Source organism: Triturus cristatus, chromosome 9 (genome assembly GCF_964204655.1).
Source record: "Triturus cristatus chromosome 9, aTriCri1.1, whole genome shotgun sequence".
Lineage (NCBI taxonomy): Eukaryota > Metazoa > Chordata > Amphibia > Caudata > Salamandridae > Triturus > Triturus cristatus.
In genome coordinates, this window is record NC_140592.1 from 1,232,974,288 (window position 1) to 1,232,988,306 (window position 14,019).

At 42.6% G+C, this 14,019-nt stretch overlaps 1 protein-coding gene across 2 annotated transcripts in view; it reads right to left on the reverse strand.

Moving 5' to 3' along the window:
* Positions 1 to 208: 208 nt before the first annotated feature.
* Positions 209 to 14,019, reverse strand: part of SPRED1 (sprouty related EVH1 domain containing 1) — a 406,087-nt gene continuing 392,276 nt past the window's right edge. Inside the window, exons 6-7 of one of the 2 annotated variants that reach the window (XM_085627326.1) lie at positions 10,757 to 10,906; positions 209 to 4,029 (exon numbers count right to left, since the gene is read on the reverse strand). In XM_085627326.1, coding sequence (XP_085483452.1) covers positions 3,370 to 4,029; positions 10,757 to 10,906 — 810 coding nt within the window. In that variant the 3' untranslated portion in view covers positions 209 to 3,369. The remainder of the gene's footprint in view (positions 4,030 to 10,756; positions 10,907 to 14,019) is intronic. The other variant, XM_085627327.1, reaches the window with a different exon arrangement.

Here is a 14,019-nt window from a genome sequence, read left to right on the forward strand (position 1 = left end):
CAACCGAAGTACCTCAAAAGGGGTGTCCAACCTTTTTTTGTCAAAGAAACCCCCTTTGGGAAATCTTACAGGACATGGACGATTATGGGTTACGCGATGCTCTGGAGCAGGGCGATGTTCTCTTCTGACAGAACCCAGAAAGACTGACCAAAGTGTTTTCTAAGTGGAGCAGGAGTTGAACACCAATCATAAGGGGCCCAGAGTTGTTGAAGATATTCTTTTAATATCGTCAAGAAGTAGTTTACATTGCAGACATGATTAGGGTGTTTTAGCTCTCGATGCTCCTGAATCTATCCGTGCAAGGGCGCAAACTTTTGTCCCACCGATTTGTAACTAATATTACAAATTATCAATGGATAAATCAACTTGCCCACTATATGGGAGCGCCACAAAATGTAACCAGGCCAGACAAATGTGGACAGCCACCAACTAATATCAATGGCATAGCATATCACATGTCTACTGGCTGCTAAAAGCATGAGACACGATGTATGCTGGCCATCCAGGGAGGTATTTTCCATTGCATCGATTGAGTTATTTCTATACAACAGAACCTGTAATACTTTGTTGCAGAAGGGCATTTCAGATCTATCAGACTAACTGTTTTGGATGAACACAAACCATATTTTTTATTTTCCAGCATCTACAGGAGGTGGTGCCCTCGTCTCAGAGAAACCAGGTGGCAAGAAGTCTGCTACAGGAGCAGGGCAAGACGAACAGGTAGGGAAGGGAAAGGGGCGGTAGGCCAAAATCACCTGGAAAAACAGGGTGAGACAGAGAAGGGAGCTTGTGAGAGGTGAGTGAAAAGGAAAAGGAAAGTGAGGGAATAAGGGGATAACATTTGAAGGGGATGATTGAAGGTTGGAAAAGAGGCAGACAACAGATAAGGCAAGATAAGGGTCAATTATGAGGAAGGGACAAGAGGAAGAACAGAGACCGAAGCAGGAATACTCCAAGGGGATTGGCATGAGCGGAACCCGTTCGAGAAGTAAAGCGACAAAAGACAGTTAGAAAATATGTGAGGCTCAAGGGTCACCCCTCATCTGCAGCGATTGGTGAGACGGGGGCATCCGAGGACCCCATCAATACTAATGCAAGACAAAGACTTGTGTGAGACTTCTAAGCACTAAAACTAGACCTCAAGTGGGAAAAGGTTTCTTTTTTCCCTTGTTTTCGGATTTTGGAACACGTTTTTAGTTCAGAATATAGGTATTTCAGTCTGCGTACAACTTTTTAGGCAGTGTAAGAGGTCTCCTTGCCAGGTACCTCTTACCACTGGAGCGGCTAAAACATCATTAAAATGTGGACAATGTCCGAGTATACTGTATGTACACAAAAGTGTACTCCAATAACGTAAATCATTGTCACAATATGTTTTAATGCCAGGCATTGTAAGATAACGCCCCCAGAGATAAGCGACATCTGCACACGTGTAGAATTTAGGATGAGATCTGACAACAGGCTAAATGCCCCGCCTGAGAAGAAAAGCAACCACACAGCTCTGCAGTGTGCAAAACTGGCAGGAGGAAGCCCTCCTTTCCCCATGTCAGAAGATAGGAGCAGTTGCTTCGGACACCCCAGAACACTGCTCCGCTACATTTATAAACACGGGTCTACTTGATGTTTTGGCGTTATTTCATACATTTGATGTGCATTATGATTTTTTTGTCATTTGACAGAACTCACTTCTGCTGTTATTAATAATGTCAGGTACGTGTGACATCACTTCCTTTAATGTCATCAAATACGGTACTGGTTTAAACTCGTAAGAATTGTCAAAACTTGACAGCTCAAGTATTGCAATGTACATTTGGTTCAACAGTGGCAAATATCCTGGCATAATTATGACGTGTGTTGCACGTCATCTGACATTTTCCACTGTTCTCTTCCCTTGTGAATTTTGACTTTTTGACTGGGGCATGAGATTACACATGCGAGGCAAGGCTCCGTTTGTAAAGCAGCACTGGTTACCATGCTCTCAGGGTCTGGAGGGCGGCCCTCGGTGTACGAGGCTGTCCAAATGTTTAGATCTGCTATTATCAGAAATGCCACTATCTTAGGACAGCTAAACTTTTTATGAATCCGAACATTCAGCCTGAATTCCCCCAGCCACTCACTTTAATTCACTCGACATGCCAGGGGGTTTATTGTTAGTGAAAGCAATGGCTAAGTGGTGCACGCAGTTGGAAAAAAAAAAGGCAATGGCTGACTTTTTAAAAGCAAATACATCTATAAAACGACAACATTTAAATACTGCTTTCCCGCTCGCGCGTGAAGCCATGGCAGCTGTTTGAGCAGCTTATGGTCTATGGCCATAGTGAGTTTGTTGCAGGTTTTAAAATAAGGTGGCTTCACCTTGCTGAAGGCTTTCGAGGGAAACCCTAAAAAAGAGATCTTAGAGCAGGCTGAGCGTTTTCTCATTTTGTTTCCTTTTGCTATACTGTTGAAACTAAACGTCACATTTGTATAAAAAATAAAGATTATGTTCCTCTTAGAATATTTTAGACAGTTGTATCTGTGTTTTACAAAAAGTTGACCTTAATAGTGCCAATCCACACAACTGGAATTGACATCTGCAAGGTCTTTGAAAGAGAAAGGGGCACTGTACATCAATACAAAGGTTCAATCTATCTATGTGCAATAGATAATTTGTCACTGAACACCTTGGAATGTGGGTTTGGAGCGAAGCCCCGCGTCTACAAAAGTAACAGGGTGATGACAAGAGGAAACTAAGGGATAGGAGAAGAGAGAATCAACATGTAATCATGTGTACCGTACATTTAGTTAAATATAAACATTTGTTATTTATACATAAAATTGTTTCCAAAAACCTAGCTACTAATAAATGATTTAGTTGCCTTTTTCCTTTTCCCACTGTCCAGTACGAACTGCTTTCAACAGCAACCTCGTGGCACCAGTGCACTTTCAAGTTCACTTACACGTTGTCGGCAAATGTTTATCCTTCCTTTTTAAACGCTCCTTTCACCGGAAACTGCAAATATACAAAATGCAATTACAAAAATGAATCCCTTTTAAGTTCGTTTCCGGTCACTGCAGATGCTTTCTTTTGCCACGCAGAAGCAAAAAAAGATGGCTTCCAACCCAACCCTTCTTTACAATGCGAAATGTCACTCCATGTGCCCAGAGAGGGAAAGTTAGGCAAGGTTAGCATTAGGCAAGGTTAGCAATTACGTAGAACAGCAAGGTCCGCGGATTCACACAACTTTCTCGACGACGTCACCAGACTTCTTCTGTGTACGGTAAAGATTCCCTTCTGATCCGCTGAAAAAGCCACAGAAAACCCAGGCCACATTTCATCCTGGAATTAGGACCAACATTTCAACTCCTGCTTGGCAGGTTTGCCCATTCTCAACCAGCAGCTTTGTGCTTCCCCCCACAGCACCCGCACACCTCACCGCAGTGGTGGCATGCTCTCAAGGGGGGGTAGCAGCACATACAGGGGGCAATAAAGGACAAGGCCACCAAGGCTAGCCACCGGAGGCAGAACTTGTCATCACCAGTGTCACAGGAGCAGGGGTCCGAGAAGTCACCCTCCGAGTCCGACATACAGTGATACAGCATGCTTTCTGCACAAAGCATGCAGCTCACTTGGTAGATGCACCTGCGGATGGGGTCAGGCGCATCCTGGCATTTTCCTCGGCTGTTTTCTTCGTGATTGAACCGTTCCTGGCAGTAGATGCACCGTGACCTTTCCCCTTCTTCTATCCTGCGCTTGGACTTCTTAAGCTTTAGAGAGGATGGCTGGGTCTTGAACACCACAGAGCCTTTGGAGTCTTTGAGAGAGTTCAACTCGGCCCCATCCATGCCAGAGTAGAGATAGTCAGACTTCTTCTGGTCAGACTTGGACATTGGAGTGTTGGGGTCCAGGTCCTCCTGCTCCAGATCGTTCTTCCAGATGTCGGGGTGTCTGTAGTCGGCATACCGTCGGATGATAATGTCGCGAGGGTTAATTCGGACAATCTCTTCTTCATCCTGAAAGCTGACATGTCGAATTGACTTTAGAGGGACCTGTGAAGAAAAGAAATTATGCTTTAAATCTCGTTGACAATGGGTCAAAGCAGTCTTATGCAGGTCAGTCCGTTCTACACAGAAGTTACACAACACAAAGCCTTGAACAAGGTTGTTTCTGGACCTGAACTTAATTCAAACCCCCTTTTCCTTCAAGATCTTTGATGATCAACATCAATCCCTCGCGTTTAGAAAACTTTTGTAATACACTGATTTTACTTGCAAATATTTGTGTCTTTTTTTCTTTAGGACCAAGAAAGTAATTCACATTTCCTTCCCATTCCGAAATTACCCAACATCTCCAATGAGTGGGAAGGAGACATTTTATCCCCAAAAAGGGTTACTTCGAATCAACTACTCTTAAGTTAATGACTTAATGGCTACGTTCTAGCCAATCTGCAGAGATATGCCTTGTCTTGCAATACTACGAAGTGTAGGAAATGTGCTGCTGATGGCATTGGGAAGAGAAGACCTAGATTCTAGGATCAGGAGGATAAGAACGTTGAGTCAAAATTATGGGGGTGAGAGAGAAGGAGCTCAAAGACAGGTTGGTGGCTTTCACTGGAGCCCTGAATCAGAGGTAAGAAACAGAACTTTGTGCGCAAATGTACTTTGCTATGGGGAGGATAAACTTCTTATCCCTAATGGTTTGGTGCAGCTACCTATGAATGTCTTAATGTGCTGCTTGTGACAGAAGCCAATGTCTACTTTTTGTATCCTAGTTCGCTCTTACAAAATGTGTCTAACGCTGTGTGCAATTTAGGTTGTTGCTACAAAAAAATAAACAGTAAAAAGACCCTCATACATGATAACAATTACAAAAATAAAATCAAACTTAAAAGGGAAATGGTAATGTGGCTGTTGTGTCTCAGATTTCTACATTTTTTTTTAACATTATAGTGCAAATGAAGGCAATTATAAATTAGAGAAATACACAGAAAGGTGGCCTAACTAGTTAAAGAGTTTAAGGATTTATTTTTAGGAGTTATCATACAAAGAAAATGTGTATGAAAAGCATATTTGGTAGTTTAAAAAAAAAAAACTGGGAGTGAACAGGTTTTTTATTTGTAGATGTTTAAAAAAAAGTAGTCAACAAGAAAGTAAAGGAAATCATGACTCAAAGGGTAACAGTGAACAAATAGACACGATTTAGATGAGATAGCAAATTATGTCCTAAACCAGTGATACTCAATGTACGGCCCGTGGGCCACATACAGTCCTCCTGACCTTCAGATGCAGCCCCGTGGTCAACAGCAGCATTGGGCTGCTGTTTACTCAAATCAACCCCAACATTAAAAAGATTTTAAATTAATAGGAAGCATTTGTTTTCAGGTTAATTGAAGTTAAAGAAAGGAAGTAACTAAGGTTTCCTGCACCACTCACCATTAGGAATAGTTTCATTTTTAAAGACATCTTGCAACAAACGTATGAAAATATGATAAAGTCTCTTTAAAATTCAAAAACTGTGTTTCATTAACATGCAGAACAGTTTCACATTAGTACATCAGAATATATCAGTTCTGTAACATAATATTTTTCAAACATGAATTTAAGAAACATTCATGCTTCCTTCCACTCACACCAACAACAATCGCAATAGTAAACTAAGAAGAAAGTCACTTGTTATGTGCACTCTTTGGGTGGCCTGGGTTGCTATTACACATGGACAACATTATAGTTTATTAAATCATACACAGGAGAATATTTCTTACATGACACATCCTGTAGTCAGGTATTTCAAGGTCCTCTTATATGTGATAATGAAGATAAGGGAGGGAAAGTGAAATAAAACAATTGGCTAGAATCACACAATTTGTTCAAGTGGGGAAGCCAGGTTTGATACCAGGTTTTCTGGTTTTACATTGTGCAATTCAGCCACTAGATGTACATGCTTCACATCCCTTACACTCACCTTACAGTTTGTTCTTAATCATGGACATCATCATTAAATGTATGACCAATATTTTCCCCATATGTGGAAACAGAAAACCCTTTCCCAAAAAATAATATTTCTTTCAAATACATTTCTTATGCTGTATGAGGTAACATTTCGTGTGCATAAGGACACTGGAATAAAACTATCTTTTTAAAACAGCATGACAACTTAAGTCTTTTAAAAGTTATTTCTTATTATAAAAAAAATAAAGATTGACAGTTTGTCTTTGATATTCATACAGTGAGAAGCTAGTCAAAAGGCAGTGGAGAGCAGAGTAGAGAGCCAGAGGTCTTATGCTAAATTAACTGAACTTTTCTTCAAGGTAGCCAAGCTGATCAAGAGCCTTGAAGTGCACTGCATTAACAGTTAGCCAACAGTTAATAATTCCAATCTCGGAAACAAGGATCTCGGAACACTGGATTTTGCCCTGTTATTTATTTATGATAGAAAACAATTTTTGAAGCAGTTTTTACTTCAATAAATTCCATTTGGTGCCTCCTATTTTTGAACCTTTTTGAAAAGGGACTGAATGGCTGTTGTGTGAGAACGTAAGCTGTAGTGGCTCCGGGGACCTGATTTAGACACCTCATCTTGTCCACCCCCATTGGTAAAGGGGACGATAAAATGGTGGAACAGAAGGCATGGGGTAATGAGGGGGTTTCTGGAGTCCTCATACACTGGGGACCGGTTGCCCTGGCAGGCATGATGGAGGAAGTACTTATTAATAAGTGGGGATGCACCCTTCGGGCACTAAAGCTGTGGTGACCCCCCGCAGGGCCCCAGTAACGTCCACTACCCAGAGTGAGCGTCTATCCCCTCGCCAACTTATCTATCTATGGAGACTGGCAGTGGTCTTTGAGGAATGGGAGAGCCTGCTTTGACAAGACAGTGGAGGATGGAATGCAGCTGTCCTCTTCGCAGGATCTTTTTGAAGAGGAATGTTAAAATGCAAGATCTGGAGAAATCAGAAGGCCAAGTAGAAGTACTGAGCAGAGCTCAGGGAGACTCCCTTCACACGATGTACGGTAGAAAATCTGAGAGCCTTGAGCCTCTGTGGAGAGGGTTCTAGAGGGTGTTGTTGCCTGAATGGCTGGAGTTTGGACCATACCTAATGACTAGGACGAGATATTAAAGTGAATGGTTTTCTCTATTAACTTTAATGTTAGAGTAATTACTTACTGCTTCTTCTTTACTGTGGGACTCCCACTTTGACCACGGGGAATGATTCAAGCATGTGAATCTATAACAGATACCCTAATACTGGAGAATGACCCCTTTACAAATCCCAGGATCGGGGCATCAGAAGCTCCTCTGCTGGGGACTCACACAGTAGTGACGGCTACTCAATTCCATCTGCAGAAATATTACAGGCAATTTGTGAGTCTCTGAATTGTCAGATTTATGGTACTGGTGCAGAGGTTTCTCTACTTCGCCTGGATCTGGGCAATCGCTTAAACAGGACTTCAAAAGGCTTTAGGAGGTGACACTACAGCTTGAACCAAGGGCCGAAGACGCAGAGCTAAGATCACGACTTAACAACTTGCATGTAGCACGGGCCTCCGATGGCCTTGATGGGGCAAAACCTGAAATGCTCTTCTCTGACTGGTTCAGATCCTGGGTCCCTGCACAGGACTTGCCAACTTGCTATGTGACAGAGAGGGTGCATAGGGGCCACATCAAGAAGCTGCCTCTGGAGCTCCACCTCGCCCAGTTATCCTTAGGCTCCTGAACTATAAGGATAGAGATGCTCGGACCGGCAGACAGTCCTTCGTATCTCCTCAAAAGTCATGATCTTCACTGACTACACCACTCGAGTCCAACAGCAAAGGAAAAGATTTGCAGAGGTTAAGGTCAAACTGAGGGCGATATAGATGTAATATATGCTGATGTACCCGGCAAGTCTAAAAGACATTTACTAGGCAATATTTTTTTGGGGTGGATACTGTTGAGGTAGCCTGGAACTGGGTGGAGGAGCAGGTGCCGACCCGAGCACTAGTGGAACACAGACCAGTCCGGAACTGACATGTGCACAACAGTGCCTTCGCCTAGACCTAGATGTCTCAGACGAAGGGGGAGGGCCAAGTCAGTGCCCTGCAAATCGAGAACGGTCCAAAAAGCCGACTTATCTGCTTTGGATGGCGGCAACCTCAACTCTCAAACTTTCAATCAGGCAGATAATGTAAACATCTCGGAGATCGGGTGATGCCTGCTGTTGTCCTGCCGTAGCTCTGGAGTATAGATTTGATTTACCTTGGACTCCCTGTGATGAGGACATGACTGTATCAGCCATCTGTCTGGGACTGGCAGGGTGAAGGGGGCTTGATGCCGCCCACTCCCATTCTGCGTGCCTGGACATATTTTTCCCTTTCATTTATTCGAGTGAGATGAATGCAATGATGGCCTATTAGCAGTGTACATAAGTAAAGACTGGGGCACTGTTTATTACTTAGGTTTTGATGGGGATTACATTAAAGGGAGACAGATACTTCCTTTAGAAGTGTGGGGCGGGGGACTACAATGGGGGTTGCCGGTACCACTTCTATGCTAGAGTAGTCTGAGTATTGGCTCCATAAACACCCTGCTCATGTGGTCCTATACAGAGGAGGAGGCGTGGGTAGTTGTGACCCAGTACATTGAGAGGGAGAGAGGGAAGAGGTGGGGAGAGTTTGAGAAGTCACCTTAAGGCTGATAGTTTAGAGGATACTGCTCGCAGTTTCAATGGCTCACTGATGGGATGGTGTGGAACATAAGGCAGGAAACAAGGCGAAGGCCCCATAGCAGTGTTTAATTTGTCAAAAAAATATAAGAGCCAGGGCTGTCGTCAGGAGCCCACTGCAGTTTGAACCACTCATTACCTCTAACAGTGACATTAACTACACATCAACTAACCATAATGCTCCTAAACGTGTGACAGTTCGGACTCTTCAAGGCCCCCAAAGATATGAGAATGGCTCGGGCGGCAGATAATAGTAATTTTTACTGTATATTGAATTAATAATTGTCTATTGCTGTGGTAATCTCTAAATGAGCCAGACAGTGCCACCTTGTGGCACACTGTCACAAGTACCGCTGTTGAAAATAAAGTGCTGGTGCCGAGCACCGGAAACCACCGGCTCAAATTAAGCACTGCCCCATAGACAATAAACAGTGACTACCTGAGGCAATGCGGAACAATAAAAAATCCTGTAGGGGAATGTTATTGACCTGGTTAGTAAACTTCAGAGGGGAGTAACCACTTCTTCGACGATTAAAAGAAAGTGACCGTGATTAAAACAATTTCACTATTTTCAGGTGTAGGAATATAGTTTGCTAGCTGGCATCACTGAGGATACTATGTGGCACTGCACGTCTCTTCAGGATGCACATAAAATATTTTTTATAAGAATAGCCAGGTTAAGGATGATCAACACTCTACTGAAAAAAAGCAACTGGGACATCCTCCTTCACATCTATATCACAATGGGTGCCTAGGTACAACACAATCTTTCTGGTGCCGGGAAGGCCCAATTCACATACCGAACTGAAGGGGTTTTCACTATGGGTGACATTATGCATACATAGGTGAAATGCATCTTGCACTCAAAAAATTACACAAACGGTCTGTTCGGGTAAATAATTAACTCAGGAATATAATTTTGAGTTGATTTTGCGGTCACTCACGTTCAAAACACTGCCACCCTGGTTCGGATTTGTAGATGTGAGCTTAAAGATTACCTAAGAGGTTCATTCGGTAAAATATCTAGCTGAAATATTTGTTGGCTACCCACGTTAAAGGAACTGTGGCTCGCATTCAAAGCACTGCAGCTTGCTTTTTAATTAGTAGTTTCATGCTCAAAAACTACCCAAATGGTTCACTTAGGTAAAGTAATATGCCCTGATGAGGAAACTCTCTTGATGTGAGGCTCCAACAAAAACAGTAATTGATAATTACCCCTATGCATGTTGCATGGCCGTTGATGCTCAAGTCTAGAATTTATAATGTGATCTGTGCTAATTTGAACTTCCTGCATGCTAATTTGGTGCCATCTGCTGTACAGATTAGCTACATTTTTTTTACAAATTCTATGGCTGATCTTCCCACACTATTAACAATATGATGAGAATGATGTGGCTAGGCCGCCATAAGGGTGTACGCCTCCACCGTTCCCAGTTGCCTGATGCCCTAAAGTCCACAACATCCACCAAGTCACGTGCACCCAAGACACAAAGTGTTCCCAGTTTGCATTCACTCACCTCACTCCCTAGCAGACAAGCCACAATGTTGGTGCTAACATTACTCCCCCACACACCACCATGACCCACCCACAATCTTAGCTTGGTGTTGGAAATCAGGACGTCTTGTTGCCTCCACAGTCAGGGATGCTAATTCATGTCCACAGACCCACGGTTTCAACATTTATGCCCCGGTTGGGCATTTCTTATGGTGATAAATATTACTAGCAAGAGACTTTCTGACAAAGGGCATATACTTAGCTCCATTCCCTCCTGCGAGGGTGACACGAGACATGTGAGGCTGTCAGCATGGACGGGGCAGCATAACACATGGTTATACAATCAATGTTGTCAGTGATACTGTTCCTAATAATGTATCATCCATGTCTTCTTGTAAAACCTGATTGCTAATTATTGCCTACATACCGCGTCAATGTTGTATGGATATTGACAATATCAATAAAGGTCCACTTGTAAAAAAACAAATGATGACAATAATGTAAAGGACACCAGGGGAACCTTCTTGCACTGTCTGGAATCCCATGGAAGAAAGGCAGACACCGAGATGCACACAATTACCTGGCTATGACAGTACGTTCTTCTAGAGTTCAGTTCTTCAAAAGCTGTAGACCTGATGCTTGAGCTTCTGTAAGGTTCATCTGTAACTATAGATCCGTGCCGGAAAAAATGCTCTCTTGTAAAAGAATTGGAAGTGTTATCTTGGTGTGCCTGAAACAAGGAAATTTTAGTATAGTTTATTTGAAAATCATCTCAAAATAAACACAGTCTTAGAGGGGTAAATCCAAAACATGCCCACATGACATTTAACACCTACCACTTTCAAAGTCTGCAGCTCTGATCTAAGAACAAAATCAGTATGGCATCTACAACCCCACATTGTTCCCAAAGAAAAAAAATATTGTCATTAGTTGTATCAAATCAGTGAAAGACAACCATCAGAGAAGGAGCATTTGGAAAGTGAGGAAAACCTTTGAGGCCTAAAACAAGTAGACCACTCGAGAGAGAGGCTCATTCATGGATCCCCAGACATCTCTAGGTCAGTGGTAAAGGTAAGTGCAATGGAAAGGAAAATGCTATTTTCCGTTAACTAGGGGTCTCCAGTATTGGTGAGTTTTATGGATTCACATGATGGGACACACACCTTGACTACACTGAATGAATTAAGTATGTTACTCTACGAAAGGCTACACGCTGGAGAACATCAGAGCTTCTGGAGTGAGTTAAGCATTGAAAGTGCAGAGGTTGCATAGCGGTTGAGAAGATGAGAGCTCCCAGAATCTTTGTCAGCTAGAGTGAGAAGACTAGCTAATGTGGTTAGGCAGGTCAATGGACTGGCTGAGCCACTCCTCCCCCAAAAAGAACTACAGGTGAAGGAATGTCCAGTGGCATGCGACGATATGCAGATGACTCTGGTGATCATATGAAGAGCAAAGAAGTAATTTGTCAAATAAAGCAAGAACACGTTCACTAGAGCGAGGGGATGCATGCCCTTGCAAAGCACGCATCCATTCCAGTATTGCCAGGAAGCTAAACGATTTACTACTGGAACTCCCAAATGTAAATGAGTAGAGTAATCAATAAATCATGGAGCTCACCCTTGTGTGGGACATGAACATCTGCTTACTAAGTCAGCGTCCATGTTCCCTGACCCAGCATAGTAGAGCCCAGATCATCTGAGCACAAGCCCAGTTCCACAGCTGGACAACCTGATGACAGAGTTCAGGGCAGTGCATGCACCACCTGCTTGTTGATGGAGAGTAATTTGGTAGTGTTGACTGCAAGGAGTAATAAACTGTAGCCACAAATTTAAAACAGGAAGATGGGGAACACATCAAGCCGAGCCAGGATGTTGCTGTGACGGAAGTTCCTTTCTGGAGCTAAAACTACCCACCTGAAGACTACACATTCTCAGTAGTCAGTGAATTCATGCGAAGTATAGATTGGCTTCATGGAACCGAGTCTAGGTGTAAGTTTGAAAAAAATTAGAACTCCTTCTTCGAAAAACATAAAGTAAGATTCTTCTAAAGAAAAAATACGTAACTCAAGTGTGATATTCAAAAGGTGAGAACGCACTTAGGCCCTCTAAACGATATAGGAGTCCTGTTTAATTTATAACACACACACAGTGAGCTGTGAGCTCAGCTTGCATTACGGACAGAGATTCTTGTATAAAAATGTGCATACGTTTGCAAACTTTAACATTTTTATAGCGCTTATATTGCCCGTAGAATGCTTCTCTGAGACATCACTTAGTAAAACATGTTTAATTCATGCCAATATTTGAGGGGGTAAAATAATAATTGATAATCCCTGCTAAACCATAATAGGAACTATGAAGTAAACTAGGGGCACAATTCGTCAAGAAAGCAACACAAGTGTACCAGTAGGTATATGTTTGTTGCATTAGTGCAGATTTATGACTTTCAGGAATTTCCAAGTGTTTACAAAAGCAGGCCTGGAAACTATACTCATAGCAAACGTTTGTATATTCCATTTTTGCGTGAGCAAACGTACAGACATATTTGGTCATGGGAAAATCTGATGATCAATTACAAAATCACATGCTCTGCACCCATTTTTCTTCCACCCTAGAAAGTGTGTATTCCTGTCATTGCTTGGAATACATTTCCACCCTTTTCCATGTTGGGTAGAGATTGGAGGGGAGCTGATAAATACCTTTGAAAATTAAAGTTTTTGTGTGTACCTACACTCACAGAGCATTTAAACCCTGGAACTAGCGTTTCCTATATAGCTACAGCCATATATGTTCATTTGCAGAAAAGTGGGAAAATCAGAGACTTGTAATAATCCAAACCCTGACATGATATGTGCCCTAGCATAATCAGAAAGACTATTATAAGAGCTCTGGTACAACAGGAATACTGCAATAATGTGTGGACTTCTTCTACAAGACAAGCAGATTTCAGAAACTGTCTGTCCATTGGACTGTGAGACGTTTTATACATTTATTCATCCTGTTGGGACCATGGAAAACACCCCCTGTATTTGAACGCTCAGGAGATGGACTGCTGTAAAGTTAAGAGTCCAGGCCAGTTCCAGACAGTTTGAGCTTCGAGAAAGAGGATTCTGGATTGAGTTCTTCCCTGTCTGCTCAGATAATGCACTATCATCATCTTGTCTGTCTGAATCAAAACAGAATTCGACTTGGCATCTGGAAGGAAAGATTTGAGAGCCAAATGAACTGCTCTCAGCTTTAAGTAATATCAAACGTTTCCTTTTCTGAACATGTGCGCCTTGAATCCATGTGTGCTTTTCACTCCAGGAGGAAAGCATCTGTCATTAAAGTTTGTGAAGATGTATTCTGATGAATAGGAATACCTTTCCGGTACTTCTACTTTCGGTAACATCAAGGGGACAATTGGATTATAGATTTCATGGGTGTTAGTGTATCCACCCAGGTGCCTAAGAACTGGCACAACAGACCCTCTATCCTATTTAGAGTGGATAACGAAACTTCCAAGACCTCCACACTACATTACCAGCGGCCTTACATGGCACAAGTGTTTGGCCCAGCTATGCAAGTGGGGTTCCATTTTTTATGTGAATGCTGGGTGGTAGGCGTTATGTGGACTGCTGTAGATTTCAGAACCTTCTGGGTCAGACACTTTAGAAAAATCTGAAATTCTAACCAAAGTTTGCAGTTCATACGGGGTAGAAAAGTGACGAGATCCACATTAGCTACTCCACCCTGGACTACCTTGGGTGTCTAGTTTTCCGAAATGTCCGAGGTTGGTATGCTTCTCAGGGTGCCAGCCGGCCCAAATACTGCAGCTAAGCACATTGTCAGGACAACTAAACGC